This window comes from Gallus gallus, chromosome 7 (genome assembly GCF_016699485.2).
Source record: "Gallus gallus isolate bGalGal1 chromosome 7, bGalGal1.mat.broiler.GRCg7b, whole genome shotgun sequence".
NCBI lineage: Eukaryota > Metazoa > Chordata > Aves > Galliformes > Phasianidae > Gallus > Gallus gallus.
The window spans coordinates 21,430,199-21,457,692 of NC_052538.1; the positions used below are offsets into that span (position 1 = coordinate 21,430,199).

General features: G+C 41.4%; 2 protein-coding genes across 8 annotated transcripts in view; both read left to right on the top strand.

Annotated features, from left to right (window-relative positions):
- The window catches only part of ITGB6 (integrin subunit beta 6), a 49,405-nt gene extending 29,890 nt beyond the window's left edge, over window positions 1-19,515 (top strand). For 5 of the 6 annotated variants that reach the window (XM_046944102.1, XM_004942824.5, XM_046944103.1 and 2 more), the window contains 7 exons: window positions 3,325-3,459; window positions 3,643-4,060; window positions 4,984-5,206; window positions 7,398-7,495; window positions 10,627-10,746; window positions 12,836-13,002; window positions 14,609-18,192. In XM_046944102.1, the coding sequence (XP_046800058.1) occupies window positions 3,325-3,459; window positions 3,643-4,060; window positions 4,984-5,206; window positions 7,398-7,495; window positions 10,627-10,746; window positions 12,836-13,002; window positions 14,609-14,710 (1,263 nt within the window). In that variant the 3' untranslated portion in view covers window positions 14,711-18,192. Of the gene's footprint in view, window positions 1-3,324; window positions 3,460-3,642; window positions 4,061-4,983; window positions 5,207-7,397; window positions 7,496-10,626; window positions 10,747-12,835; window positions 13,003-14,608; window positions 18,193-18,973 lie in introns of those variants that run through there. The other variant, XM_015289714.4, reaches the window with a different exon arrangement.
- Window positions 19,516-21,271: 1,756 nt separating this feature from the next.
- PLA2R1 (phospholipase A2 receptor 1) overlaps window positions 21,272-27,494 on the top strand; it is a 35,937-nt gene continuing 29,714 nt past the window's right edge. For both annotated transcript variants that reach the window (NM_206983.2, NM_001396566.1), the window contains exons 1-2: window positions 21,272-21,459; window positions 25,143-25,526. In NM_206983.2, the coding sequence (NP_996866.2) occupies window positions 21,357-21,459; window positions 25,143-25,526 (487 nt within the window). In that variant the 5' untranslated portion in view covers window positions 21,272-21,356. The remainder of the gene's footprint in view (window positions 21,460-25,142; window positions 25,527-27,494) is intronic.

The window sequence follows — 27,494 nt, forward strand, 5'->3', positions numbered from 1 at the left end:
AATAAAAATTTCCTCTGCTTTTCTATTTAAGTCTCCTCAGTGCAACATGATTAATTGATTGTGATTTTAAAATGAAATACATAATATCAGATGATTTTCTTTCCTATGAAAAATTTAGGTGAGCAAAGAACTGTAAGGGTTTTTGGGGAGGGTAATGAACACTGTAATGAATATGGGAGAACAATTTTCAGAAGCACAGTTAGCCCTAAGTGGGCAGTGGTTTCGCCTCTGGAGTTTGACCTGTCAGTTGTCGTACCTGGATTTCTTGACAATGGGACTCTGATGCACAGACAGAGGTTACTACCTTTAACAGCTGAAATACTGGTTTTAGTCCAACAAGTAAGGGGAAAATATAAAATAATTGTCCTGGTGACATGTCCTGGTGATTTTGCTGTAACGTTATATTACGTGCTGAACAGTATTTCCTGTCACTGCATTGTTATGGCAACTTCTGTCTTGTTAGATGCTAGGAAGATTTTTATTTTCTGGAATTCTCACTGTTCATATTTGCCAGTTAGAATGAAGGGCATTTCTGCTTTCTATCTCAGAACAGCAGTAAGCCTATCCTTCCTAAGCAATATGAGCAGAAGACATGACCCGCACAGTCCATCCAGCCCAGCTCTGTTTTTGCCACAGTGGCAACAGGAGATGGTTATGAGGGACAGCATGCTAGCCTGGCTTCTTCCTTTTCTTTCCTCTTTTTTCCTACTCCTCTTTTTGAACGTGCTGATACTTTCTGTCTCCTGCAGCACAAAAGAGTTCATTTGCTCCATCCCAGGTTCAGTCAGCTGTGGGCAGGGTCTGGAGGAAGCAGGGAGCTCGGTGCTTGGTCTGTCCTGGAGCAGCTGGAAGGAGGCTGCTGGAGCTGGGCTCCTGCCTCTGGGCCACAGCTCGTCCTGTCCTAGCACAGGTACAGCATGTCTGGGCCATCCACCTGAGTTGCTCATGGGTTCTTAAGAGCCCACAAATGTTTCTCAGCGTACAAACTGTACGAGTAGCAGCATGTCACAATTTCAGAATTTCCCAGAGCCCATTTTATTACGCTTAATGTTAAAGGTAACAACCTTATTGCTTCATGATTGAAAGCCTTCCAAGCAGGAAACTGAAAAACACCTTATTTGACATATTCCAGTTTTGTTGTAGACCTTTTACAGTACTCCTAGCAGTGCAGTTCACTCAGAGTTTATGGTTTTTCACCTACAAAAACAGAGTAAATAACTATTTTCCCAGAAGAGTAGTGGTAAGCTCTATCTTTTAACACTTTTAAAGTGCTCTAGAGCCTTTGTTGTACAAACACAAGGTTTGTTAATAACATTTACTATGCGCCGCTATTGAAAAGCTTCAGAGAAGAAGTAAACAAGTCAAGAAAGTCTGAGCTGTGAAAATATACATTACAAGGAGTTCTCATGTTAAGTATGATTCACTTTCTCTTGAAAGCATATTTCTGCCTGCGTTATTTAACATGAAATTCTGTTTGGCTTCATATTGCAGAGTTGCACTCTAACGGGCACTGGGACAGGTATTGGGCCTTTTGATTGAGGTTATATCAAGATTTTAACATTTTAGAAATATTCCACTTTTTTTTTTTCAGTGCATTGCTCCCTTTTAACTTACACAGCAATAACACAAAGAAATAATAAGTTGAAGCAGGAAAGGTATCACAAGTGACTTGGCACAGACACCACTACTCAGTGTATTACATGTTTGTTTTCAGCAGCATTCAGCTTTCTCTCATGGCTGTACTCTATCTGGGTGTAGTAATTTTGCATCTGAGAGAATATTCAGTGATGTAACATTAATACATATAAAGTCTCACAGTTTTACCTCGAGGCTCACTATATTTGTTCCTTTGGTGGGAATCCAAAAAAACCATTATCTAAGAATCTCTGCATTGTCTCAAAAGCAGCATAAGCAACTCCAGGACAAATGCAGGGAAAAAAGTGAGCTCATCCAGAGCTACCAAAATGAACAGCCTCATGGCCAGTGCACAGGTTGCACGGTGGATTGAGCACTGGATGTTATGTGAATACACCTTGCATGATATGTTGCTATCCTTTTCTAAAGTGCTTTGGTTTACCGACCACGTTTTCCAAAAGACATTTAAAAAAGAACACAGCCTCACCCCCAAGACAAAATTCCAGAGAATCCAGGATATATACAAGGACAGGGAGTTGCTGTCTGTGTAGGTCTGTAACTATTCTCCTTTAGTTTCAGTCAATATCACTGTTTTAACCCTACCAGACCTTTACTCCAGTGAATCATCCTGATGCCATTACTAGAATGACTCAATGAAGGAAGATCAGCAAGATCCTCATGCCCTGACTGAAGTACAGTGGGTGTTCTGTAAAGCAATTAAGCTTGCAAGAGCACAAAGCTAAGGGAGTTAGACTTCTGCTCTGTAATTGCTAAGGTGCTTTTGAAAAATTTCCGTTTACTGGATTGACGGTCTGATGAAGTCATAGGGAATTTCCCCATGGCCTGCTGCAGGCTTTGGATTAAGGATAAGTTGTGTAACCAAAGTTGCTATAAAAATATTTTGAAGTTAAATATGTATTAAAATAGAGGATATAAGAGCATTCAGGAGGTGAGCTGAAGAGCCTTTTTCACTTAAGAAATGAAAGTTTGATTTAACAAATTTATTTAAGAGATGAGAACACTCTTGAACACCACTTGAAACATCGCCAACGACTCAGGAAACCAAAATTTCTATTGAGAGAGAAAGGAGAACAGAGTGAGCCACCAGGCTATGTGAGCTAATTGTGGGGATAGGCTCTGGCTCTCGTCCTGCAAACATGGGGTAAAGGCACGGAGGCCCACAGTGAGGCAAAACTGAGCTTGGAGCCTGCCAGGCTGGAAGGGAGATTGTGAGGTTTGATTCTAAGAGCAGAGATAACAAGGGAGCAATATTGATTGCTGGCTAATCAAGAAAAGCCTGGTGCTAGCAGAGTAATCAGAAGCACAAATCCATTCCTCAGTAAGACCAGAGTTAAAGAAAGCCAGTATTAGTCAGCAGAGCACTTAGTAATGAAAGATGATTTAATAAAATGTTGATTTGTTCTTCTGCAAGAGCAGGAGATAAGCACCGTGATACCGGATATTAAACTGATAGCACTGTGGCTTTGAACTGAAAGCCGCCTCTGTCGACACTTTCTTTGTCTCACTCATTCTCCATTTTTCTTGCAATACAGTATGTAAATAAAGTGCCAAAACCAAACACACTCCCATGTAGCTGGGATAAGTTACAGTCCACATCACACAGATGCAGAACATTAGCAGTGTGTGGCAGTGTTATCGCTTCATTCATCACCCTCCTTTTCCTTGAAGGAGCTGAGGTCCGAGGTAGAGCTGGAGGTCTCTGGGGACACAGAAGGACTCGATCTCTCTTTCACTGCCATCTGTAACAATGGGACCTTTCTTCCGCATCAGAGGAAGTGCTCTCACGTGAAAGTGGGAGACACAGTAAGTAAGGAACAGATTCCCAAAAGACATTAATTCATGGGAATTTAAAGCCCCTATGTAGAAAGTTTGATGTTTGTTTTTTATATAATCTTCCTTCAAGCAGAGAAATTCTTGCTCTGTGTTATGCATATATCTCCAGAATATCCCGCAGTCTATATACGCAGACAACATTTTCTCTTCCAGGTCTCTTTCAATGTGACCATAAGTCTGCCCACTTGTGATAAAACCACCAGGCACGTTGTGATAAAACCAGTAGGTCTCAGCGACATGCTGGAAATGGAAATCCTTCCCCAGTGCAGCTGCGGCTGCCAGGCCGAGGCTGAGAGCAACAGCTCAAAATGCAACAAGGGAAAAGGCTCTTTTGAGTGCGGAGTGTGTGTCTGCCACCCCGGGTACATGGGTCCGAACTGCGAGTGTGATGAGAACGCCCTCAGCACAGGATCCTGCAAGGGCTCCGTGGAGCAGAGCTCCTGCAGTGGGAGAGGCAGCTGCTATTGCGGGCAGTGCGTTTGCCACCCATCCATGTATGGAAGAGTTTATGGGGCGCACTGTGAGTGTGATGACTTCTCGTGTGTGAGACACAGAGGGCTTCAGTGTGGAGGTAAGCACCCTATGGGTTGTGTATAGTGTCTGTGATTTAGAGCACTGTTGTCTCCCTCTTACTTATGAGCTTGTGAAGCTCTCTTTTTGTTATATATTTGATTATAATCAGTATGTATAAAAGTAGTATTTCTGTATGATCCTTAGATCTAAAAATATTTTTTTTACCGTATTCTGAAATTTTCAAATGGAACACCTTTAGCCACACCATAGCTCATAAAAGCTGGCATTGCTTTATTGGACCGTACCTGCCTCCATCACACTGGGTTAAATGTTCAGTGGTTGTAACGGCTGTAGCTTTAAAGAAGTTTAAATTTATTGACATACATTGATGTGAAGCAGTGTGCAACTGCACTCTGACACAGTTATCAAAGTATAGCCATCTTAACCATTTTGGGACACATTCTGATTTATATATATTATATAAATTTAACCCAGTAACCTAGATGATTGCAACTGTTCTGGGCTTATGCGAGTATGATACAGTCAGAACGTGAGGAGTTGTGTTTATCATTTTTTCCTGGGCTCTACAATCATCAATCAGAAGTGATTCTACTGAAACAATGGGAATAGTATTGAACTGGCAGGAACCAGCAATGAGATTATGCTGAATAGATAGGCTGGATTCATGCTGCTGGAAGTGAAACAGGATTTACCCATTAAGTTGTGCATTGCTGGGAGATAAGAATCTCTGTGGAAGCCTCCAGTGAAGAGAATGGAGTTGCGCTGGCTTGCAGCCAGTCAAAGTGAAAATTTGATCCACTAGCATAGAACTGAAACATGGAGGGGAGGAAGAAAGAGGTTAAAGAGTGAGCTAAGTGCTGGAATAGAGAAAATACCTGTTATTAAGAAGAATGATTTTAAAGGCTGTCATTCCAGTTCATTTTGAAAGACTGAGCTGAAGTGTAATAAATGGTTTTCCAGGCAATGGAGACTGTGACTGTGGTGAATGCGTGTGCCACAGTGGATGGACTGGTGAATACTGTAATTGCACAACTGACACCAACTCCTGCATTTCTGAGGATGGAACGCTGTGCAGTGGGAGAGGCGAATGCATCTGCGGGTCGTGTGTATGCATACATCCAGGGGCTTCAGGCCAAACCTGTGAAAAATGCCCTCTGTGTGGTGACCCTTGCAGTTCCAGACGGTAAGGTGCTGATTTCATGTCTCTTATTTTGATATCATTGAGCTATTTTCCATACTGCCTTAGCAACGTGTTTATTGCCACAACCACAGGTTGGATTTACAGACCAGAACCCAAGAGCTTCTTGTCTGTTGAGAGGAGTAATCATAACTCATACGTCAACGAGAGGGTGATTCTTCTGAAAGCAAACAAACAAAAAAAGGTGAAGGAAAAAAATTAATCACCTTCAAGTAGCACAAGTAAAACACACTTCCACTACTGTCCCTAGCTATACTAAGAATCAGAATCACACCCTTATTTGATAATATCAGACAAATACAGATGAGTTTCCTTTCAGTCCACAATGCAGAATGAAACCATCCCAACAGAGTCTCTAGGGCAGATTAATGAGGACTCACAGGGAAGAAACTCATAAAGTTTAGAATTTGCATTACTGTTCACAAACACATGAACTGATAAGGTTACGTTGTCTGCTCAAGATTCGCACATGCACATTTACAAATTTACTTAATCTTGATTGAATTAAGGAGGCCCAACTATCTTGTTTTGTGACTATGTCATGTCTACTTGCTTAGAGTGGAGGCCTATTCCTCCTCCACACCAGCTCTACACCACTGTATTTTCATGCCTGTCTTTCCAGTCTACCCTATAGCTGAGCTAAGAAACCCTTCTGTGGCACACAATATAATCGCCATTTATGTTAGTACTACATTTGACCCACAAAAGCAAGCCAACCAGTTTGTTCAAAGCTCAGGTGCATAGTGAGCACAGTTTAAGTAAAGAAACTTCTGCACACAGGTGCTTGAAACACAAAGTGCAATGCTGCTGCCTTGCTCTGCTCAATTTGGCAGGGAATAGAAAGTTTTGAGTTACATGATGAGCATTGCATTAGCCTATTTTAACATGTATATGCTATGTAGTGTCAGATCTTTTGTCTCCATGGCAGTTACTTCCTTTGCTGAGATGTGGGGCAGGGGCAGCCAGCGTAACACTTGGCAGACTGGGGTAGGGTAACTGAGAGTGTGGGGAGGACAGGTCAGAGGGGACTGGGATTAATGGCTGAGAAAAGGAGAGCGGTAGTGTGAGGAAACATGGCAAATATGGCAAAAACACCAACAACACTCAGTTTGTCTCCATGAGATAGGGGCTATCCCATTACCGACTTGCTTTTACTATTCAGCATCTCTAGAGTGAGTGTTAAGGTCATCTCCATCACGAAAAGATAATCTCAGCAGCCTCAGCATATTCTCATGGATATATGTAACTCAGTGCAACAGGAGATGGCCAGGTTTTCCTGGGATGTTTTGTTGCTGTTATTCTCTTTTCCTTTCTTTAAGCTGTCAGTACTGTGGGACTGTTCTTAGAGTTTCAAATCCCAAACCTGACTGAAGCTAATTGTGCATAATCAGCAAGATATATTCTTCATCAAAATTTTTCATTTATGAATTCTGTTATGTTTTCCCCTGTTTCTCCCCGTGAATGAACTCTGGATTTATGAAAGTTCACATTGCATTTCTGGGAAGATTTTTTACAGGCTTCTAATGGAATTGTTTAGACTCCGTAGTTTAAAATATTTTAGCCATCACTCTGTTGAATGAAGTAAATGATTTGAAAATTCTTTTCCAATAAATAACATTAGTATAATTAGCATCTAATTCCTGAGACAAGTAATCACATTCGAGAGACATCTGTCAGGACACCTGAACTGTGTTTTAATACATTATTCAGTAGACCTTCAACAAAGGAAGACTTATAGTAGTTGCCCCGGCTTGATCTCTCTGAAGTCAATTTCAAATATTGTTCATCTGATAGACATTCCTTGGGCTGGTTTTTAGTGTAAGCTTACTTCAGAATATTTATACTTGAAAATGCATGTTACGTCTGGGTAACCTCGTGTCTTTGATAGTCCCACATGAATAATGTTGCCTGGGGTTCTGTCTGGTAGCTAATAAGCTGGGAGAGAAAGAGGACAAGAGAGAGCTTATCCACAATACCTTTATTCAGGTAGTGTTGGTTTTGTTGGGTGGCTTTTTTGTGTGTGGCAATACCTATCGTATTTCTGAGAACTACTGTATCCATAGCACAAGACCTTTTGTTTAGCTTCTTTTTAAAATGCAGATGCATACATAGTTGCTTTTATATCAGTACTTTGTGACAGACAGAGATGGATGAGCTGCTGAATTATTTTCCACAGGAGCTGTGTGGAGTGTCATTTGGCTTCTGATGACAAGCTGCAGGGAGAATGCAGTGAAAAATGCAAATCAGTTGATGCAACTGTCAGCACTGCAGAGGGTTTGTATGCTCAATCTCTTTTTTGTGTGTGGGTGATCAGTGATAGCTTCCACTTCTGGTAATTTTACCTCTGAAAGTAGCTTTGTTTTTCTGCTGTGGAATTATATTAGGGCTCATAAAGCAATCTGTGGTTGTTCTGCTGTAAGTAGGAAATGCAGATCAGGACTGGTGTTACCCCTCCAGGTTAATAAACTCATTGGATCGCGCCTACTTGCTAAGCAGCTTATGTAAGAAAGACCAGAATTTAAGTACCAGTTCCTGTAAATCAGTGGCTGATGAAAGTCCCTGTGGTTGTCACACCTGTACTGTAGGTTCCAGTGGGGCTTCTTTTGCCATACAAATTCAAAACCTGACTCCAATCCTTATGCAGATTACCTGCTGATTAATCCTTATGCAGACTACCATCTGAAGTCAGACACAACCCTTTAACCCATGGCAAAGATGATCTTCCTGTCAGGCTTTATTGAGATGTTTCTGGTGTCCTAAGGGCTAAGCAAATCTTTCAGTTACTCACAGTAATTTGGAGTTGCACTTCATCAATAGGAATTCCCGCAGCAGGAATTGACCTGGAATGAAGTGTTACCCTCAGTAAGAAATATAACTTTAAATGGAAAAGTGCATCAAAACATTTTTTTGTCCCACAGAGGAAAGTGCTTGCCTGTACAGCAGGTAGACTCTATTTATCTTAAATAAAGCAAACACAGTCCTATGGCAAAAAGCAATTGCTAGCTGAGGTAGGGTAGAAATGAATTATACACATTATAGATTTAGTGTTAGCATTAAATTAGGCAAGCATAATACTTAGGATCGTAACACAGAATACTGTATGCATAAATGAAGATTGAATCTTATAAACTGTTAGAAACCCATCTGCATATATGTATCCATGAAATGTTTGCATATCTTTCCAAAAAAATCTCCAGCTTTATTTATTTATTTATTTATTTTTATGACGTTCCTCTGTAATATAGAGTTTGAAAGTGGCAAGTATTTCCCTTGTAAGAAAACCGTTTCATCTTAAAATGCATGTATAATACTTCAAAGGATTACTTTTGGTATTGAGGTAGCCTCATTAAGATGTCCTGAAGGGGAAAAAAAATAAAAATCTTGAAATCAAAGCCATATTCCCTAAGCAAAAATATTTCGAAAGGGGTTTATCTAGACCATCACAGTATTTAAGACAGGTCTTGATCATGATTTTATATGGTAGCATAATGCTTCTTTCTGCTTTATATTTCAGCTTTTTTAATTTGTCATGGCATTTTAAAAACCATAAATACCCCCAGGCTAGATAAAAAAGGTTTACTCCTTCTTTTGTACACATATGTTGCAACACAGTGACAAGAGCTGGGGAGCCACAAAGAAAAGTTTACCTATCCAAGCAAATTTTTGCGCATAGAAATTGAAAATAGTCTATTCATCAGTCTTCACTCAGTATCTCTTGTCCTAGAAATAACATCAGAGAAAAATAGTAAGCATAAGTTGGGTTCTGAATAAACTGGCATCTTCATGTTCATTTCTATGTCCGTGCACGTACTCAGGTTTCTACATCCCATGGTCTCCAATTATGACATTAAACTTAACATTATGGTTTAAAGATAACATATATTTGCAGTTCTTACTATCCGTAGGTTTGGGGTTTTTTTGTATATTGTTTGTTTCTTTGTTTTGTGACATTTGGAATATGCTTGCAAGATTTTCTCTGCTCTCCAGAGGACTGAAAACTATGATATTTAAATAAAGAAAGCTAATATTCCCAGAACTACAGAATTCTTTGGGTTGGAAGGGACCCTTAAAGACCATCCAGTTTAACTCCCCTGCAGTGAAGAGGGACACCTACATCTCAGCCAGGCACTCCAGGCCCCTCTAGCCTGACCTTGAGTGTCTCCAGGGAGGGGGGGGCATCCATCACCTCTGGGTAACCTGTGCCAGTGCCCCGGCATGCTTATCATAAAAACCGTCTTCGTTATATCCAGTCTAAATATCCCCTCACTGGATTCTTTGGATCAGCTTGCTTAAAGGAGTTGGGAAACAACAAATATTGCAAAACCTGTGATAGCATTACTGGAACTGTGACCTGGCAGAGTGTCATTAATTGAGTACATTCAGTCAACAAAAACAAAGCTTGACAAATCAGCATGTCTTGTCCAACTGTCACCTTAACACGTTGCTCTGACATTAAGGACAGGCAACAGATTAAGTACAAAATTATCACAGATCAAGAGCATGTTTCCATTAATATCCAACCAGATATGGTTCTCACTTTATAAAAAGGCTGTGAACTATTTGCACTTTCATACTCCTTCTACTCTTTGCTATAAAAACCTTTCTACGCTTTACTTATGATATAAAGTGAATATTTATTTCTTTATGCGTGATAGATTCTTTAAAATCTATTATTCTTGTCAGATTCCTACTTTATATTTCATTCCTTGATATTAAGGTCTGAGAACTAGATACTTTTAACATACACTTATGAAATTTCAGTAGGAGTTTTGACTGGGTAAGAAACAATGTAGGGATTATATAGAGGTTATATATTCTTTTAAACAAATGTTTGAGAACCTTACTGTTTTTGCTTGCCTCTTCGAATAGAAATCTGACAAGTTTTTCTAAAAATGTACTGAAAGCATACCTAGCTTCCCAATGGTCCTTAAATAATGGGTTTTATGGAAAATAATAAGCATTCAGCCACAGGTGTACTTGTGGACCTGTAGTCTGAATTTTCAGTCCTCTTCTTTGCTTTATACTGCCTGTCGCAACCACTTTCTCCTGCCTCCCTCTTGCCTTTGGGTGAAGGAAGAAATAGATGGCAGCCCTTTTATCCGCATCCATTTCTGTTCAACATGTGCGCATCTACTTTTGAAATATAACCTAGGCATGTGAGAAGTAGTTCTAAACCAAAGAGAACCTACTGCTTACTTTGTCCTATAACTGGGGACATCTCCCGGGCAGCTGACTGTTAAGCATCATGGAAGCACTTCCACTGTAATTCAGAGGGTACTTCTGTTTTCATCTTTTACTCTTTGCTTTATACAGAGGTTATGATAAACATTATGCCAGCAACCTCTCTTGTTATTGCATGCTGAAATTTGTTTGTTCTAATCGATGACTTTTTTCCTCCCTTGCAGATTTTTTGGAGGATAAATCCATTCCTTGCTCTTTTCAGGCGGAAAACGAATGTATAACCACTTTTCTTCTGGCTGTGGATGAGCAGGGAAGGACAGTCATCCACAGCATAAAGCAAAAAGGTAAGCAGTCGTGTTACCTTTTCTACATGACATCTAATTTGGAAACACAGATGGGAGAGAGAAACAGTTCCACCAACACAAGACGTTGAGCTCTTCTAAACAGCACTGCACCTCCTTGTGTTTGCAGCTCTGCTCTGCCCAGACAAAAGAGCACATCCCAGACCACTTATTTCATTCTACTACAGTAAAATAAATGCTTGGTCTGTCATGGAAAATGGGCAGAATGATCCACTGGATTAATCAGACTTTGCTGAACTCTGCTCTCAGGCTCCCTCAATGGCATGAAACAGGCCACTTCACCTGTCCTCAAGTTTCCTACCCATAAATCCTTTATCACCCTCAGAGCTGCAAGAGTTTGTTAACTTTTCTAAAGTCTTGTGCAGTTCTAAGGTGATGATAACAAATGTCCTTTAATTGTATGAGAAAACGATAACCCATTTTGAAATAACCTACATTTTACAGATTGACAAGCACTCAAAAGACAGAATCTGGCCACATCATCTACCTGATGAAATGCTAAAATATCTTTGTAATTATTTTCTATGCTGTATTATTCAATTTTATTCAACAGATCTTTTTACATCCTATCATTTTTTTTTTAATTTTTATTTTTACTGCTATTTCACTATTTTTGCTATTTCAGTTAAGCTCCTAATCTTGTGGGACAGGAGAGAACACAGGCACCACTTTTCAGCTGCCAAGCAGTTTGGTTTCCAGGCAATAAAATGCATTTTTTTTCTAACACACCCAGTGTCTCAGTGCCAAATATTGATTATGTTTTAGGAAAAGCCATGCAGATTTGTAACTTAGTTTAGTTGGTACAAATGGCATGCATTTTGTTAACCCTATGTGTAGCTTTTCTCTAGCATACGTGTGATAATGATAGTGATTTCACTGCACAAAAAACTGCTTCTAGAGTCTGGTTTTATATAGGTTATGATTGAAAAAAAATGTTATAACAAACATTTAAACTAAAGAAACACTTCTGTTTGTAAACTATACCCTTAATACTTAAGGGCAAGCTACTGAAAGATTTTCTTTTTATTAAATCCATTCGCTACTTTCTTTTTTACTTTTAGTCAAGCTCTCTCTTTGCCCCTTGTCAGCTGTGGTATTTGGAAGTCCAACTCAGGTATCTTTGTTTGAAATCATGCTTTCTGTTTAGAACAGCATTTACCTATTTAGTACTTCATTTGACTCCCATTCTAACACAGCTTACCAAATTCAGGTGGCCCGTAGTGAAGTACCTTACCCCTTCAGCTAGGTTTAAACTACACACAGCTCCCACCAGCCTCCCTTTGCATTGCTGAAGCAGATGGCAGTGTTCCTACGTGCTATTTTAATTGGATCAAACACCTTGTTGAAGAAAAACTTTTTTTTTCTTTTTTTTGAGTCTTTGGAATGCTGTGTGATAAAACTTACTGGAAAACATGAAATGCAAAATCCGTTCAAACTGAAGAATCGAACTTGTCACTCTGGCAGTGTTACAGGACAAAGTTCTTTTTCCCTACTGTTACTTTGACACTGAATTTCTACATGACTGTCACAGTTGAACTAAGCATTTCAGATGTTGTAGAACCACGTGCTCCTGAGCACAGTAGTTCAAGACTTCTGCTCAACTGCTGTGAGGTTCAACAGATTTTGGTGAAGTTCAGTACTTTTTGCTTCTCAGCAAATCTAATGTATTTTCCTCCTTGTTTTCATGACTGAAATGCAGTTTCCTCCTTTTTCTCAGTATCATTGGTAAATTTGAATATGATTTTTTTGAAAATTTGAAAATGATTTTCAAATGATCATCATTTGAAAATGATATTCTGACTTTTCTCCTCAACATCTGGCTCTGTATTTGGACACAACAGCTAAACGTGCCAAAATAGCAGTGGAAGTAGTTAGTGAGAATTTTTGTTACATTTCAAGGCAATACTTTTCAGCCCCTTTAGCAAGCTGATAAGAGTAAAATAATATGGACTTGAAGGAAAAGGCATGCTCAGCTTCCAGCAAATGAGAACAGGGTGCTTCTTGGCTGTCTTTAGTTGCCTGAAAGTTATTGATTGGATATCCACACTCATAACTGTTTCTCTTTCCACAGATTGCCCACAGCTTCCAAATATCCCAATGATAATGGTGGGCGTCACCCTTGCTATCCTTCTCATTGGTATTGTGTTACTTTGTATATGGAAATTGCTGGTGTCCGTTCAAGACCGAAAAGAAGTAGCCAAGTTTGAAGCAGAAAAATCAAAAGTTAAATGGCAAACGGTAGGTTAAATGCACTGATTTTATATGAGCTTCTTTAATTTTGTTTCACAAGGCACAAATGCCCTTAAAAATTCTATTTCAGTCTTGGTTGTGTTCTTTTAAATGGATAGGTTTTACTGGTAGATTTTTATTACTTTTAATTTAGGGATGAGAAATAGCCAGAGTTCATTCTCCTGGTTTAATTTCTTCCACATGCAAATTGAGTAGATAACAATTCTATTTGGTGGGTTTTTTTTGTTTTGTTTTGTTTTTTTTTGTTTAATTAGTACCTTCCTTCTGCTTAATCTGAGCATAGTTTTTTGCTGTCTGTGTAATTGTTGGAAGCATGCTCCTCAGTTGCAAAATCTGCTGTACAAAAGAGAGGCTACCAGTGCCCTCTGTAACAGCTTACACAGCAGTGTACGCTGTCCAAAACATATATAAGAGGACAGAATGATCTATCCTTAGCTTCTATCTATAGCTTGCATAGGTCTAATGCAAGCTGATACCGTGTTCCGTTTTCCTATTTCCCCTTTGTCCTTGGCTTTCTTGTTCTTCTGTAATACTTCTACAACTTCTGAGACTTTCTGAAAAAAAAAAAAAAATCATGTTGAGTAAGCATTTCTGATGGGCGCCAGGAGGATATGCAATATGCTACAGTTTACTTAGCTGCATTCCTCTACAAAACCCAAGGATTGCAACATTTCTGCAAGAAAGGACGCTGCCTGCCTTTCAGTTTTTGTGACAAGAAAAGTTAGTTTGTTACAGGCAAGGCCTCTTGAGAATGTTTCCCTAATCCTTCAGGAGAGCCACACATGGTAAGAGGGAAGGGAAGGCTACATTAGATAGAAGTATTTTATTTTCTGATGCAAGAGGAAATGATACAAAGAGAATGGTGAGAAGCCAGTACAAAAAGCCCCGGGTGGGACTTGCCCATCTCCCAGTGTGTAGTAGTTGGCGTGACTCACCCAAGAAGGCTGTGACAAGTTGTATCTCCCATCTCACAGCTGCTTTCTCAATGCCTGTGTATGCTTTGTGTTTTTAGAATGGTTGTCACATTTAGTACGCAAAGATCGGATCTATTTGGTAAGGCATCGTTTGAGTGTGTGCATTGCTTTAATCTGCGAAGAAGCCTGGGGCATTCCTGCCCCTGTGCTGACCTGCACTGCCTCAGGCTGGGCTCATTTTTAGTGGCTCGGAGTATCAGAACACCAATAAAGTCTATACTGAAATGATGAAAACTACAAAATAACTTCTGTACAAAGGAAGACCAGAACACTTTGCAAAGGGGAAGTAACAGTGGGAGGAGGATGTGATACCATAAAATTATGACTGGGGTATTGAACGTAGGATGTTTTTCCACTGCACCAAAATGGTAACATAGGAGGCTTCAGAGAAGCAAAAGACATCATTATACAACGCTTTTTTGAGGCCACACGATTTATTTCCAAAGGCGTTTCAGATGATAAAACTTCGAATAGGTACAAAACAGGGAAATCTGTAGAAGGAAGGCACCCTCTCTGCTCTAGCAAAATTAAAGGTGGTGGTTTACAGCAACACAAGCTTGCAGCCAAAGACAGTTAAACTCTAAATGACTTTCTTTTCTTTTCTTTTTCTTCTTTTTTAGGAAACAAACCCACTGTACAGAGGTTCAACGAGCACTTTCAAAAATGTAACTTACAAGAACCAAGAAAAGCAAAAAGGGGCCATGGCTGCAGATTTCTATTAGCACTTTGAACCCTACAAACTTAGTTCTGCTGTCAGGAAATCTAAGAACACTGATTTTTGTGTCTCCTCAGTTGATTATGTGCTCTTTGTTTGCACATTGCAGTAGTATAATCATTCTGTTAGAGAAAATATATCTTGTGGTGGGAGAACTATGGATAATAATAGTAAAGATTAGTAGAAATATATTTTTAAAAAAAACTTTAATATCAAACCGCCTCCATTTCAGAAAAATTTTATCACCTAATATTTGTTATTAGCTCATTAATACTGAGCTGTATGCGACTTTGTTCATCCACTGACTCTGACATGTTTGTGTTTAGGAATGTATTCGTACTGGTCTGTTTGGTGGGCTGGCTTGAATTTAAAAAGGTTAATTTTTCATACATGCTGCTTAAGCTAGAGAGCTCAGTGGTTTCTCATATCAACCGTGTAACTGAACAGGTTTTCATTGGAAACAAATTATGTGTGTTATGGCATATCTTCCATGTATCTAAGGTCTATAGAAACACTCCTCTCCAGTTCTTCCTTCTTCTCCTACTTCCCTCTTTCCTTGACCTTGAATTGGTTACTGTTTGATGCAGTTTAAGAATCGAGCACCTAAGGTTATCTCAGGGAAAGCTAAATCAAGCCCTAATTAGCTCACATAATTGTTTTCTGTCTAGGTATAAAAGGCTTTTTTCCCTCTTTCCTTTGAATTTCAGTAGAGAGGATCAAGAGCAAAAGAGAAATATTTGCAAATTAGAGACTGCAATAGAGAAATTTTAGATCAGAGGATTTTTACCACTCACATCCTGTTTAGGCATTCAAAATAAACTTTTCATGTTGGATCATTACATGAACTCCTGCATGTAGTGCATGGAAAGCTGATTCACAAAGGCTTAGTATCACACACAAAGATGGTAGATTTTTTTGTTGTTGTTGTTGAGAAACCCTAAACTGAGAGGTTCTTTCAATGCCCAGCAGCCAAACCATGTACTGAAGTGTGAAATAACATAGGTTCAACTTCCTTGGGCATTTTTTTTTTTTCAAGTTAAGCAATAAATAGATCAATGAATTCCACTTGATATTAATTTCCATGCCAATACTGAGGATTTCTAAATTCCACTTTTAACTTGGTACTGATGACTCGCCATAACTTCTTAAATTGTAATGCTGGTATCTTGACATCATTAAGAAAAGAAGCCTCATCAATATCAGCTAACCCTATGGATTATGGATACTATGGATACTTATAGTACTGGGCTATCCTAGGCTAACAATAATGTAGTTTACTTTTTAATATCACTTTTTTAATGCTCTGGAATAGATGGTCAAATTGTACGTACTTACAAGAGAAGACTTAGAAAACAAAGGTACACTGGCACAGTCACAGACGGTTACGTACATTCCCTGTGGTAAATTATGCATTTGATCTAAACACTTGTCCATTTTGTAATGAGTATTTACAAAGTCTGTGCGACTTCAGTCTCTGTACCATCTACAACCACTGCATGTGAGACTGATGCTATCACGCCTGTTTTAGGGCCTGATCCAAAGCCTATTGGAGTCAGTGGCTACAGATGAGGATCTAGTTTCAGTGAAACTATTAGTTTTGGTTTACAATGATTGTTTTGTTTAAACAAACCAGTTAATACTGTCTATTAGTGGATTAGAAACTATAGTATATATTTCTGTGCAAAGAGAAATAATCTCTGACGCCTTTGGGAAGAAGGTGCTGAGCGCATAAGGAATACAAAATGATTGCAGTGTGAAGGGAACGATGGCTGTCATTACACTGGAACAGATTAATTACAGACTACATCTTCATTCTTCAGTACTCTTGTGTATCTCAAAATGAAAATGTGCATAGGCAAATTTTCCAATTTTCCCTTGTTTTCTCCTTGTTACCTCTGTTTTCCCTTGTTTTCTCCTGTTTCCAACCACTGAACTGCCACAGATGTTAGTGCAAGTTGCTAAATCCTGCTTCCCTGGTACACGGATAAACCCTGGGTGGCAAAGCTGGCCCCTGAACTGTCTTGGATTCCACTTGGGCCAGGAGTGCCCAAAGGAGTAGGGAAATCCAGATATAGCCGGTGTGAATAATCTGTTACTCTTCTGTTTTTCAAGTAAAGACACTGAATATCAATATTTTTCTGAAAGAAACTGATGTTTGTTTTGCTTTGCTTTGGTTGTTTGTTTGTTTGTTTTTTACTTTTTAAAGTGTAACAAAATCTTCACTGTTTATTGAGTCTTTTAAGTTCTGTTTCTGAGAAAGCTCATTCTGCAGCTCAGTATGAGTGTTGAAAGTCTTCTTCTGTAGGTCACTCATTTCAACACTGAACTACTTTTCCATATTCAAACATTGTTATCAAAGTAGTGTTCACATTTCGTATGAAATGTTTGTTAGTCTGCATTCTGTGTTTCTATAAGAGATTTCATTTCTCTAAACTCTGCAGTCTGTTCCCATCGCTTACATCTTCTGATCATCAGCAAAGATCCAATTTGGGAGGGAGGCAATATTTACACTCCAGTTAAACCTCCTAGCAATCTCTCTGCAAATTATCAGAAATCGGGCAGCATGTTCTGCAGTTTCCCTGCTGTGACCAAGAGTACTACAAATGTGCTGTGCCACCTTCAAAACTGTCAGGAAGAAAATAACTCCAATAATTAAGCATTCATTAGAAGAGAGTAAATAGAAGGGCTTGGTGAGAAAGCCCTCTGCTATTGAGGGATGAACCAGGCTTTTCACAGCGTTAATTTAGATCATAAATTTTGACAAAAAGAAAAACACCACAAAAAAAAAACTAGATTTCAAGACTGTAATTGGCATTCAATGTAGAAATATAGTGGTGTTCATGTCTTTTTATTAATTATATTACTTTCATCTTGTAGTGTTTGTATAGAAGGTCACTTTTCTTCTTTTCCTTTTTAACTCCACCAACTTACGAGTGGGTTTGTGTGTGGTGAGTGGGATGTGAATGTCTTCCTGCTGTTTTTACAAATACTGTTTTGACCTGGGGCTGGACCTTGAGAGTGGCCAAAACATTTTTAGTAGGAATTTTATTAACTGAAGACCTAAACTAAAGAGTAATAATAAAAATCAGTAGCTATTATATGGTGTTTGTGTGTCTTTTATATCTTGTAGAATGGTATTTTCAGTAATTTGTATTAAATTGATGATTTTTCATTTGATTTATATGTTAACCTGTATTGTACGTGCCTAGACTGCATTTAACCTTGGTCTATAATTACAGCCAGTGGGTAATGAGCCTGTGATACAAGCGTGAGGTGTTGTACTCTCTGTGTTGTCCACCATTATGCAGAAGACCAGGTTTCTTTTGCAGTGGCCATAAGGAAGTTATTGTCTGACAAAACTCAACCTACACAGTCTGAAAGTAAAAAGGAGATAATTCTTATCTTGATCTGTTTGCAAGAAACAGGTAAATACCTCAACTTTCTGTAAAGGAAGGATTATTGAATCTTCAATAAAGTTTATGCAATTGACCACATATTTTAATACGCTTTTTTAATTCTTTTTTCATTTTAGCACATTTGTCTTTTTATTTTTCCATGTCATTTGATTAAACTCAGCAGATTTCTGATGTTTTGGCATAGTGTAGGAGCTAATTTTATAAATCCTCCTCCACCTTTCTTAAGACACTATGTGAGAAATAAGATTCCTGGGTGTTCTTCTATCTGTGATTCTTTTGCTTTTCAAGGAAGTGAGTTAATGGGCGAATTGTGTAAGCAATGCATTTCTGGAAGTACAATTGATTACATATGGCCTACTTTTCAAACAGCGGTGCCTGAAGCACACAGCTTGTTTAAAACTGAAGATCCATTAATTTTTTAAGCGTAATAACAGTAGTATCTTTGGAACTATGTGGCAAAGTGAATAATTTGTGTTACATATGAATGTTATCTCTCCTTCTCTCTCCTTCTCTCTCTTTCGCTCTCTTTCGCTCTCTTTCTCTCTTTCATCTCTAATGAAGACTGATTTATTTTGATGTCTGCTAATTTCCTGCTCTGGGGAAGACAGCATTCCTCTGCATCCTTGATAGAGCTGTATTTTAAAGCCTATTGTATTCTTCAGACACACATTAAGATCGTGTTCTTTTGAATTTCACAGTGCATTGCGTCTATTGACATTGATACAACTGCATAATGTATACTCATGGGATGTGATTTAGAAAACATGGTACCCTGAAGGTTTATATACGTTTTTATTTTGTTTGGTTTGTAGGAATGATTCATGCTTTGAAACTTTTCTTCTGTGTTTTAACAGGTACATACCAGCTAACACTGACAGATAGCCACGGAAGCACAATACTTACACACTGGAAAGCAAAATGGCAAAGCTTTGGCTTTTAGAAGATGCTGGTAGAACTTTGTTTCTGGAAGATAATTCAGTCACTTTGCTCTGCCTATCAGTACGCAAACAGCAGAGAGAACCAAACGCTGATTTTCACTGCAACCTCTCTCTGCTCCTATTACTCACACTGCCGTGTAGCCTTTTTAAATCAAAATATAAAATTGTTCCAGGACATTCTTGTGTTCGGATAGATAAGGTTCTCGAGCTGTTGTATATTTTTAATAATGCTATTTTTCCATAGGCCAACTTTGCTCAACAGTGGCTTTTTCATTACTGCTTCCACATTTAGACGAGGTAGGAGTATAAATAAAAACAAACTCCTTATGTATGAAGAAACAGGAAATTTCTATTCAGTGTTCAGCAGTTGGACGTTAGCTGTGTTTGGAGAACTTCAGGCTTCAAAATTCGTAGTTGTGGTTTAAAGGCAGATTCCAGCTGCTGTTGGTCCTCTTAGGTGAGAGGTTGAGACTTACTTCCTCCAAAACTACATTAAAAATCAAACCTATAATTATAATATAATTACCACGTACCAAACACTCAGTGGCTTCTATTTTAGGTTACGGTAGATTTGAAAAAAAGATAGATGTAAAAAAAAAACCAACAAAAAACCCAAAAGAACAAAACAAACCAAATAGAAGGAAAAAAGATATAAAATCCCCACAGTATTAAAAGTGCAAGAGAAATGAATCCTGAGGACACAGCAAATGAGGAAAAACAACTGTTCAAATTAAGGGTCCTCGAAAAACAGATCATCATGTGGGTTTTACGAACCCCTGTGCCCGTAACGATCTCTTATTATTGCAACACAGAACAGCTCATCTTGAAGTACCCAGAGCAGTACAACTGCAGCTGCACTAGTAGGAATTTACTGGTTTAGTAAGAACAGAACTGTTCCTAGATGGTACAGATTTTTTTTTTTTTGTCCAAAAGGAAACAATGAATAACAAAGAAAAAGGAAAAAAAAGGAAGTAGAGCTGCCCAGAATAAGCAAGTTGCTCATTTGTCATTTACACAAATATATTTGGTTTCGGTGAAAAGAGCTGAAAAATCCCCCACTGCTGGTGCTCCCATAGCCAGAGCAGCCCTGGTTTTGCCCAGTGGCACCACTGCCTTCATAGGCAGGAATGTAAACCTGCTGTAAGGGCCCAGTGTGGCCCAGCTGCACGTTCTGGAGCCCATGAGCCAGTTGGAAGCTCTGCATTCAAAACGGACACCAAATATTCCTGAAGCGACTGAGACAGGCCTCAGGGGCCAAATTCTCAAAACCCTCTTGCTAAAGAGCTTCTCTCCTAAAATCTGGGCTCCTCTGAAAGCTGCTGCTCCCAGAGGCCCATTGCAGCGGCCTCCCACCTTCTGAAGGCAGGATGCCCGTTACTTGGGGATCAAACCCTCCTGCCCATGTGTTGCTTTGAGTGCTTTCCTCCTTGTTCAGCTCCTTCTTACACACCACCTGAGCCCAGCAGTTTGTTTCCAGCCCCATACTGTGACTGAGGTGGGCATGGCAGGACCAAGGCCACGGGAGGTGCGGGTGTCCCAGCACAGTGTGTTTGTGTTTACACATTGATGTATACATATCTCTAACGATTTGTCTGCTGCAAATGCAGAACAACCAGAAACCTGCCTATGCTGATGACAGCTGAGCTGTGAGCAGATTCCAGTAAAGCCTTCTTCAACCCCAAGCTTCTGCTTTCGCCTTTCCCCCACTGCTCGTAGCTTCTGTAAGACTGAACCGCTCCTGAAGCAGGGGAGTTCCTGAGAGCATCGCACTGAGGGACAGCTATATAGAAAATGGAAGAAGGAAATCACTTTTCCCCATGTCAAAAATGCCTTCAGTTGACAAGCTGGCCGAGCTGAAACTAAGCCTGAGTAAAGTTAAGTTTGCATCCATGCAGTTGTGCTGCAGCAGAGCGGCACGCTGATGAAGGTGAACTGCGCTCTCAGTGGTTTCCTGCCCTGGTGCCACATGGCTCTCTAGGACAAGTGAGCCGGAGCGCGGGGAGCGAACCCGCTGACAGCTTATAAGCGGGACACGCGCAGCTCTGCTCGTGCGGGACCCGGGGCTCCCAGCCGTTCCTCCCCCCGAGCCGGCCCCAGCGACCCGAGGCGGGACTGCCCTGCGGCCCCTCCGCGCGCCTCCGCCCCGCGCCTCTCCCTCCTTCCGCGGGGTGGGGTCGCTGCTCTGCCCTCCCCGGGGCAGGGCTCTGCGTAGCCGGTCCCCCGGCGCGGAGAGGAGCGGCTGGGCGTCGCGCCGGGCCGAGCCGAGCCGTGCCGTGCCGTGTCGTGCCAAGCCGCGGCGATGCTGGGCGTGCTGCTCCTGGCGTGCTGCCTGCTTCTGGGCGGCCGCAGCCTGCCGCGGGGCGACGCCGCCCTCAGCCGGGACGAGCTGCCCTCCCTTCGGAGTGAGTGACGGAAGCGGGGCGACCCTTCGGGAGGGGCGGCCGCTTCTCCGGCCCGTGGCCGCGCGTGGGGTGCGCGTCCCTGCTGCGGGGTGGGGGCGGCCGGGCTTTCCGCGTGGGGTCCTGCGGGTCCGGCCGCGGGGGTTCGGCAGGGAAAGGGGCCGAGGGCAGCCCCGAAGTCGTGCCGTGCCGCCTGGTGCTCGGCGGCGGTGCCGCTGCCCGCCGGTTTCACGGCTCCTGGTCCAGAAGCTCACGCGGGTGCGTTTTCCGCACTCCCAGTAAATTCCCGTTGTTTTCCTCGTTGCCACACCAGCAATTCTCTCCGCTTTTTGGGGTGGAAGGATGTGGGAAACGAGGAGGAAGGAAGCGGAGATAACTCTATTATGTATTATTCGCGGTAGTAAACACCGGTGCTAGGAGCTTGGAGGTGCCTGCTCGGCTCCCAGCTGCGCGCTCACAGATTCTGGCACGCAGCGCTTGTGTGCTATCACCTGGTCTTCGTGTGGATTGTAGGAGGGAGGCGTTTCCAAAGGGAAATGTCATGTGCTGAAGTGCAGGAGTTAGGATTCCCTCCTTGGGCCCTCTGGGGCTTGCAAGCTCGCCTGCTGGTTATTCACACACAGGGTTGCTTCAGTTGTCTCCTTGTCATGCTTCAGCTGGGTTATTTGTGAGGTCTGTATAAAACTTATCTTTTGTCAGCAGTCACTGCAGCTCTTGAGAATCTTTCCAATAAGGGCATGCAGATGTTTTCTTGAGGGTTCTCAAACTGTCATAGAATCATACAATGCTTTGAGCTGTAAGGGACCTCAATGAACCTTCACTTCCAACCACCCCTGCCGCGGGCTGGTTGCCACTCACCAGATCAGACTGCCCAGGGCCCCATCCAGCCTGGCCTTGAATGCTTCCAGGGATGGGGCATCTGCAGCTTCTTGGTGCAGCCTGCGCCAGTGCCTCACCACACTCTGAGTAAAGAACTCCCTCCTAACATCTAACCTAAATCTCCCCTCTTTTTGCCCCCCTCCTGACTTGTTCTATCACTATATGATCGTTGAAAAAGTTTGTCTCCCTCCTGTTCAAAAGCTCCCCTTAGTATTGGAAGGCTGCAGTGAGTTTTTCCCAGAGCCTTCATTTCTCCAGACTGAACAAGCCCAGCTCCCTCAGCCTTTCTGTGTAGGAGGAGGTGCTCCAGCCCTCTGATCATCTTCATGGCCCTCCTCTGGACCTGCCTGACCAGGTCCCCGTCTCATCCTGGGGACCCCAGGCCTGGGTGCAGTACCACAGATGGGACTCACAAGAGCAGAGCAGAGAGGGACAATCACCTCCCTTGCCCTGCTGCCACCCCTCTGTTGAGGCGGCCCAGGCTGCTGTTGGCCTTCAGGGCTGCAAGAGCACATTGCTGGCTCTTGTCCAGCTTGTTGTCCACCAGGACCCTTAAGTCCTTCTCTGCGGGGCTGCTCTCAATGAGTTCTTCTCCCATTCTGTACGTGTATCTGGGGTTGCCCAGACCCCAATGCAACACCTTGCACTTAGCCTTGCTGAACCTCATTAGGTTCACATAGGCCCAATTCTCAAGCTTGTCCAAGTCCCTCTGGATGACATCCCTTTCTTCTGTTGTATCAACTGCACCGCTCAGCTTGGTGTCATCAGCAAACTTGCTGAGGATGTAGCTGATCCCAGTGTTTATATAATTGGTAAAGAAGTTGAAGAGCACTGCTCCTAAGATAGACCCCTGGTTGTCAGTGGCCTCCACCTGGACATAGAGCTGCTGACCACAGCTCTCTGGCTGCAGCCATCCAACCAGTTCCTTATACACTAAGTAGGCCAATCTTCAAATCTACCTCTCTCCAATTTAGAGGTTAGGATGTGGTGTGGAACCATGTCAAAGGACTTACAGAAATATGGATAAATGACATCAGTCGGTTTTCTCTTGTCATCTGATGCTGTCACTCCATTATAGGAGTCCACCAGATTGGTTAGGTACAGTCTGCTCTTGTTGAAGCCATGCTGTCTTGGATCACTTGTGTTGTAGGTTCTTCATCTCTGGATTGTTTGTTGTTGTTTTTCCTCACACAGTCAGGATGCTGTTATGTGGGAATTTGTATAAGAACTTTATTTAAGTATGAATTCCAGTATCATGATGAGTTGACCTCATTAATCAGTGTTTACTGGTGTTAATGACTTCCACTTACCCGGCAAATTAACAGTGTAATTTTCTTGGTTGGTGAAGATAAGGCTGCTGTAGGAACCTATCATGAAGAACAGTACCCTTCTCTGGTGTTGTTTTCTGTGCTTGTGGATAGAGGTAGTGTCACCTGTGTGGTCCGTGGAGGATTGGGTTGGACAAGAAGTATGAAGCACAAGCTGTACAATGTCATTGAAAACCCACCTTGGGTGTCTGTCACAGTGTCACAGATACCAGTGACAGAGCTGGCAGAATGACCTGTCCTCTCTGTATATCTGAGTGCTCATGGGCTCTGTGCAGAATCTGCAACCAAACACCAGGCTGTAACCTATATCCTGCTTGTTGCACGCACTGTATGCTGGTGAACTCTCTTCTGTCTGTCATGCAGCACTGTCCTGCTGCTGGCTGAGGCCTTTCTTTTGGTGAGCTGCACCCAAACTATAGGGGCTGAAACCAGGCACAGCCTCTGGGTGTGCTTCTGCTTCTCATGCTTCAGATGTAGAATATCTTTCATTGTTATTACTACTTCAGGACATTGGGGGTAGTAAATTACAGCAGATAGAAAGCACACGTGGTAGAAATAATTATTGCAAAATTTCATGGCAAAATGGAGATACTACTCAGATTTTCAAGGCATAATCTTTTGAAGCATAAAATCTCGCCTGTAATGGGAGAGGAACTCCATGGGTTAACTGTCATTGGATTTCAGAACAAACCAAATAGCTGAGCTGTTACAGAGTTGTATTTTGCTGATTTCCAGTTCCTCAGTTCTTCTCCTTTTTATTCTATATGCTCAGCTAGGCATTTCTTCAGAAGACCTTAAATAGCTGACTTTTCACATGCTTACAATGTGATGTCACAGAGTTCAGTGAGTTTCTATTTGATTCCAAGAAAGCTGAGATGTCAGGCTAACCCCGCGTGTGTGCTGTGGTCCCGAGTGGTCATGTGTAGATGAACAACATGCACGGGCTGTTGTTTGAGATAAATCCTGCCTTTTCTATATCTCATTTACAATGCGGTGTATGTTTTACGCCTCTGTTGTTGTAAACAGTGAGGAATTAGCACAGCAATTTCCCCTTAAATTTTTTAACCTTTACCTTAATTGGAATCTCAAGTCCACCACAGAGAACTATTTTGCAGCTCACAGCATGACTTGCTGTGACACTTAAACCTGTGATGCATTACTTACTATTTCTTGGCAAATGGCATTTTAATTCTTCCAGTGTGACTGATGTTTTTAAGAACCATGTATTTTCGGATCACCAACTTGAGATACATTGTCTTAGCCTTGCATTTGTGACCTGGCAAATGGTCCACATGTTTGTAAATGGCAGTAAATCTAGATCAGTATTGTTATTTTTTGAAGTGTCAGTTATTCTGGTGGATACCTTCTGCTTTCTTTGTAAATAATGAAAGGATTTGTCTTCCAACACTATTTGATCATCTGCAGCATTCTACAGACTGAGATGTTGCTGTTTTTTTGTTTTTGTTTTTCCCTGTACAGATAAAGGGATATTTATTATCCAAAGTTCGGGCTCCAACTTGTGCATCAAAGCGGACACAGCTGGCCTGGTTCTGGAAGACTGCAGTCAGCTCTCCAAACACATGCTATGGAAATGGGTATCCAATCGTCGTCTTTTCAACATAGGCAGAAGTAGCTGTCTAGGACTGAACATCAGTAGACCAGAACAGCCATTGACTATGCTTGAATGTGATTCAAATCGGTACTCATTATGGTGGAACTGTGATGGCAGAGCGCTGGTTGGTGTATCAGAGTACAGATTAGCTGTTGAAAACAGCAAACGTATTGTAGCAAAGAAGAAATCTGATTATCAGTGGATACAGTACATGTCCTACGATGAAGACCTTTGTGAACATCCTTTCCAAGGTAAAAAAATAAAATATTGTCATATAGATGGGTATGGGAAAATTTTCACTAGTAGTTTTTAAGGAACATCGGGTTAATATGCGATAACTGAATTGAGTGCACTGCATAATTAAACTTTCTCTTCTTCTATGACATGGTCCCTCTCGACCCTCCCCAGAGCCCTCATATCTTTGCAAACCAGGAAACTCCTATTTCAAATGCTCTATTAGGTAACAAGCTGAACTACAGATTTGTTGTACCTCATCTCTCATTATCAATTAAACCCAAAGAGAGATACAGGGTTTGGAATTCAGATCTCTGATGGTCACCTGCGGTTGCAGTGTGCATTAATCAAAGGCTTGCAACACTGAGCACATTGACTCTGAACGTGCCAAACATTGCAAGAGATATCAGGCTTGCAATGAATCATCTTGTACAGCTAGTGAAGGCACAGAAGTGTAAGTCAGGATCCAGACCTGCAGACCTTAGCAGTGTTCCAGGAACAAGGACTAAGATAAGCTCATTTTCCATGAACTGCCTCACACAGGCACACTCTGACCCCTTCCTCAACTTCTCCTACAGCATTTCTTCAGAAGGAAGGCCTAATGTTTGCACAGCATGTCTGACTGGAACTGTTGATTCTTACCAGTTGAACATGGCTTTGGGACTGTGCAGCTCTGGGTCTCAGTTTTCCCCTTCAGGTGCAGCTGGGCTTGGCTGCTGCTCCCTGCCAGGAGGCTCCTTTGGGAGCTGTGATGCCTGTGGAAGCACGGTAGCATTCAACTTCTTCTCTAAAACCTAGCAGAGTCTGTGCTTAAGACCAGATAGAAAACATTTAAAACCATGAGGAGCCCTACACATTTGCTGTGTACACTCAGCAAGATGGAAGTGGATCTGGTCTAGTCCTAGGTCTGCAACATCCAGGAGTTTCAGGATCAAAATAATGGAGTGCTTTGGCAAAGCCTCTCTCACTTCCATTTTCTGTTTTCTTCCTTCCACTTCAGCACATGCAGATAAGTACAAGGCAGCCTGTTAGTCCACCAGGCCGAGGAGATCCCTGCCTTCAATACACAGTGCATTAGCTATGGTGAGAGGACTGCAGCTGGCAAATTTATTTTCTTGCCAGGAAGGAGATAATTTCTTGCAGCTTGCAGCGTGATAGCAGACAGGTGCAAGCCTCGTTTCCTGTAATCCACTTTCTTTGTATCATCTGTTATATCAGAAGGCTTTGAAGGAAATTTACAATCCCTGAACTGCGTTTTTCGTGTGTGTGCAGCCAGGCATGGAAACCTCTGGGAAGCTGGGAGCGTGTCTGTCCTCTGTAGTCAGAGGACTTCGATCTTTAGTATCAACATGAGATCTTTGGCAAACAAGTTGTTCCAAGTGTGGCTATGGTCCTCTGACCTTTCCTAGAAGCACGTGCTCTGGGGTTAAGGAGATACCGAGGTAATGCTGTTACAGCTCACAGTTGCACTTGATTCTCTCAGTACTCAAAACACAGTAGGACGATGTTTAAATTAGTTTATAAGGCATTAATGGATGTGACAACAAAGGTGTGTAAGATCAGTGCTTTAGTTAGATTGTTTTTCTCCCTGGTATAAAGATTTCTTTTAAATGGTTTGTTTAATATTCCTTTGTCTTTCACATTTTCTTTCCCATGGGGTGACAATAAGAATGGAATAAATGTTAGAAATCCATTTAAATAAGAGTGGGAGGAGCAGGGCAAATTGTACTACATTATTAATCTCTCATTTACTAGCAAATAAAAACTAAGCAGAGCTTGCATCGAAGCACGTCCAGATTCTGGTACCTACTGACTGAAATGTGGATTTTATATGATAATGGCTCTGTTTTTGTTGTTGTTTTCTTTAATTGCAGTAAGTTATGAGAATGTGCCCTGTTTTGTGGTGATAAATATAACCAACTTAACGTTTCCAAATTCCACTTACTGAATTTATGCTGCTCTTACTTGTAATAATGTTGTGGTGT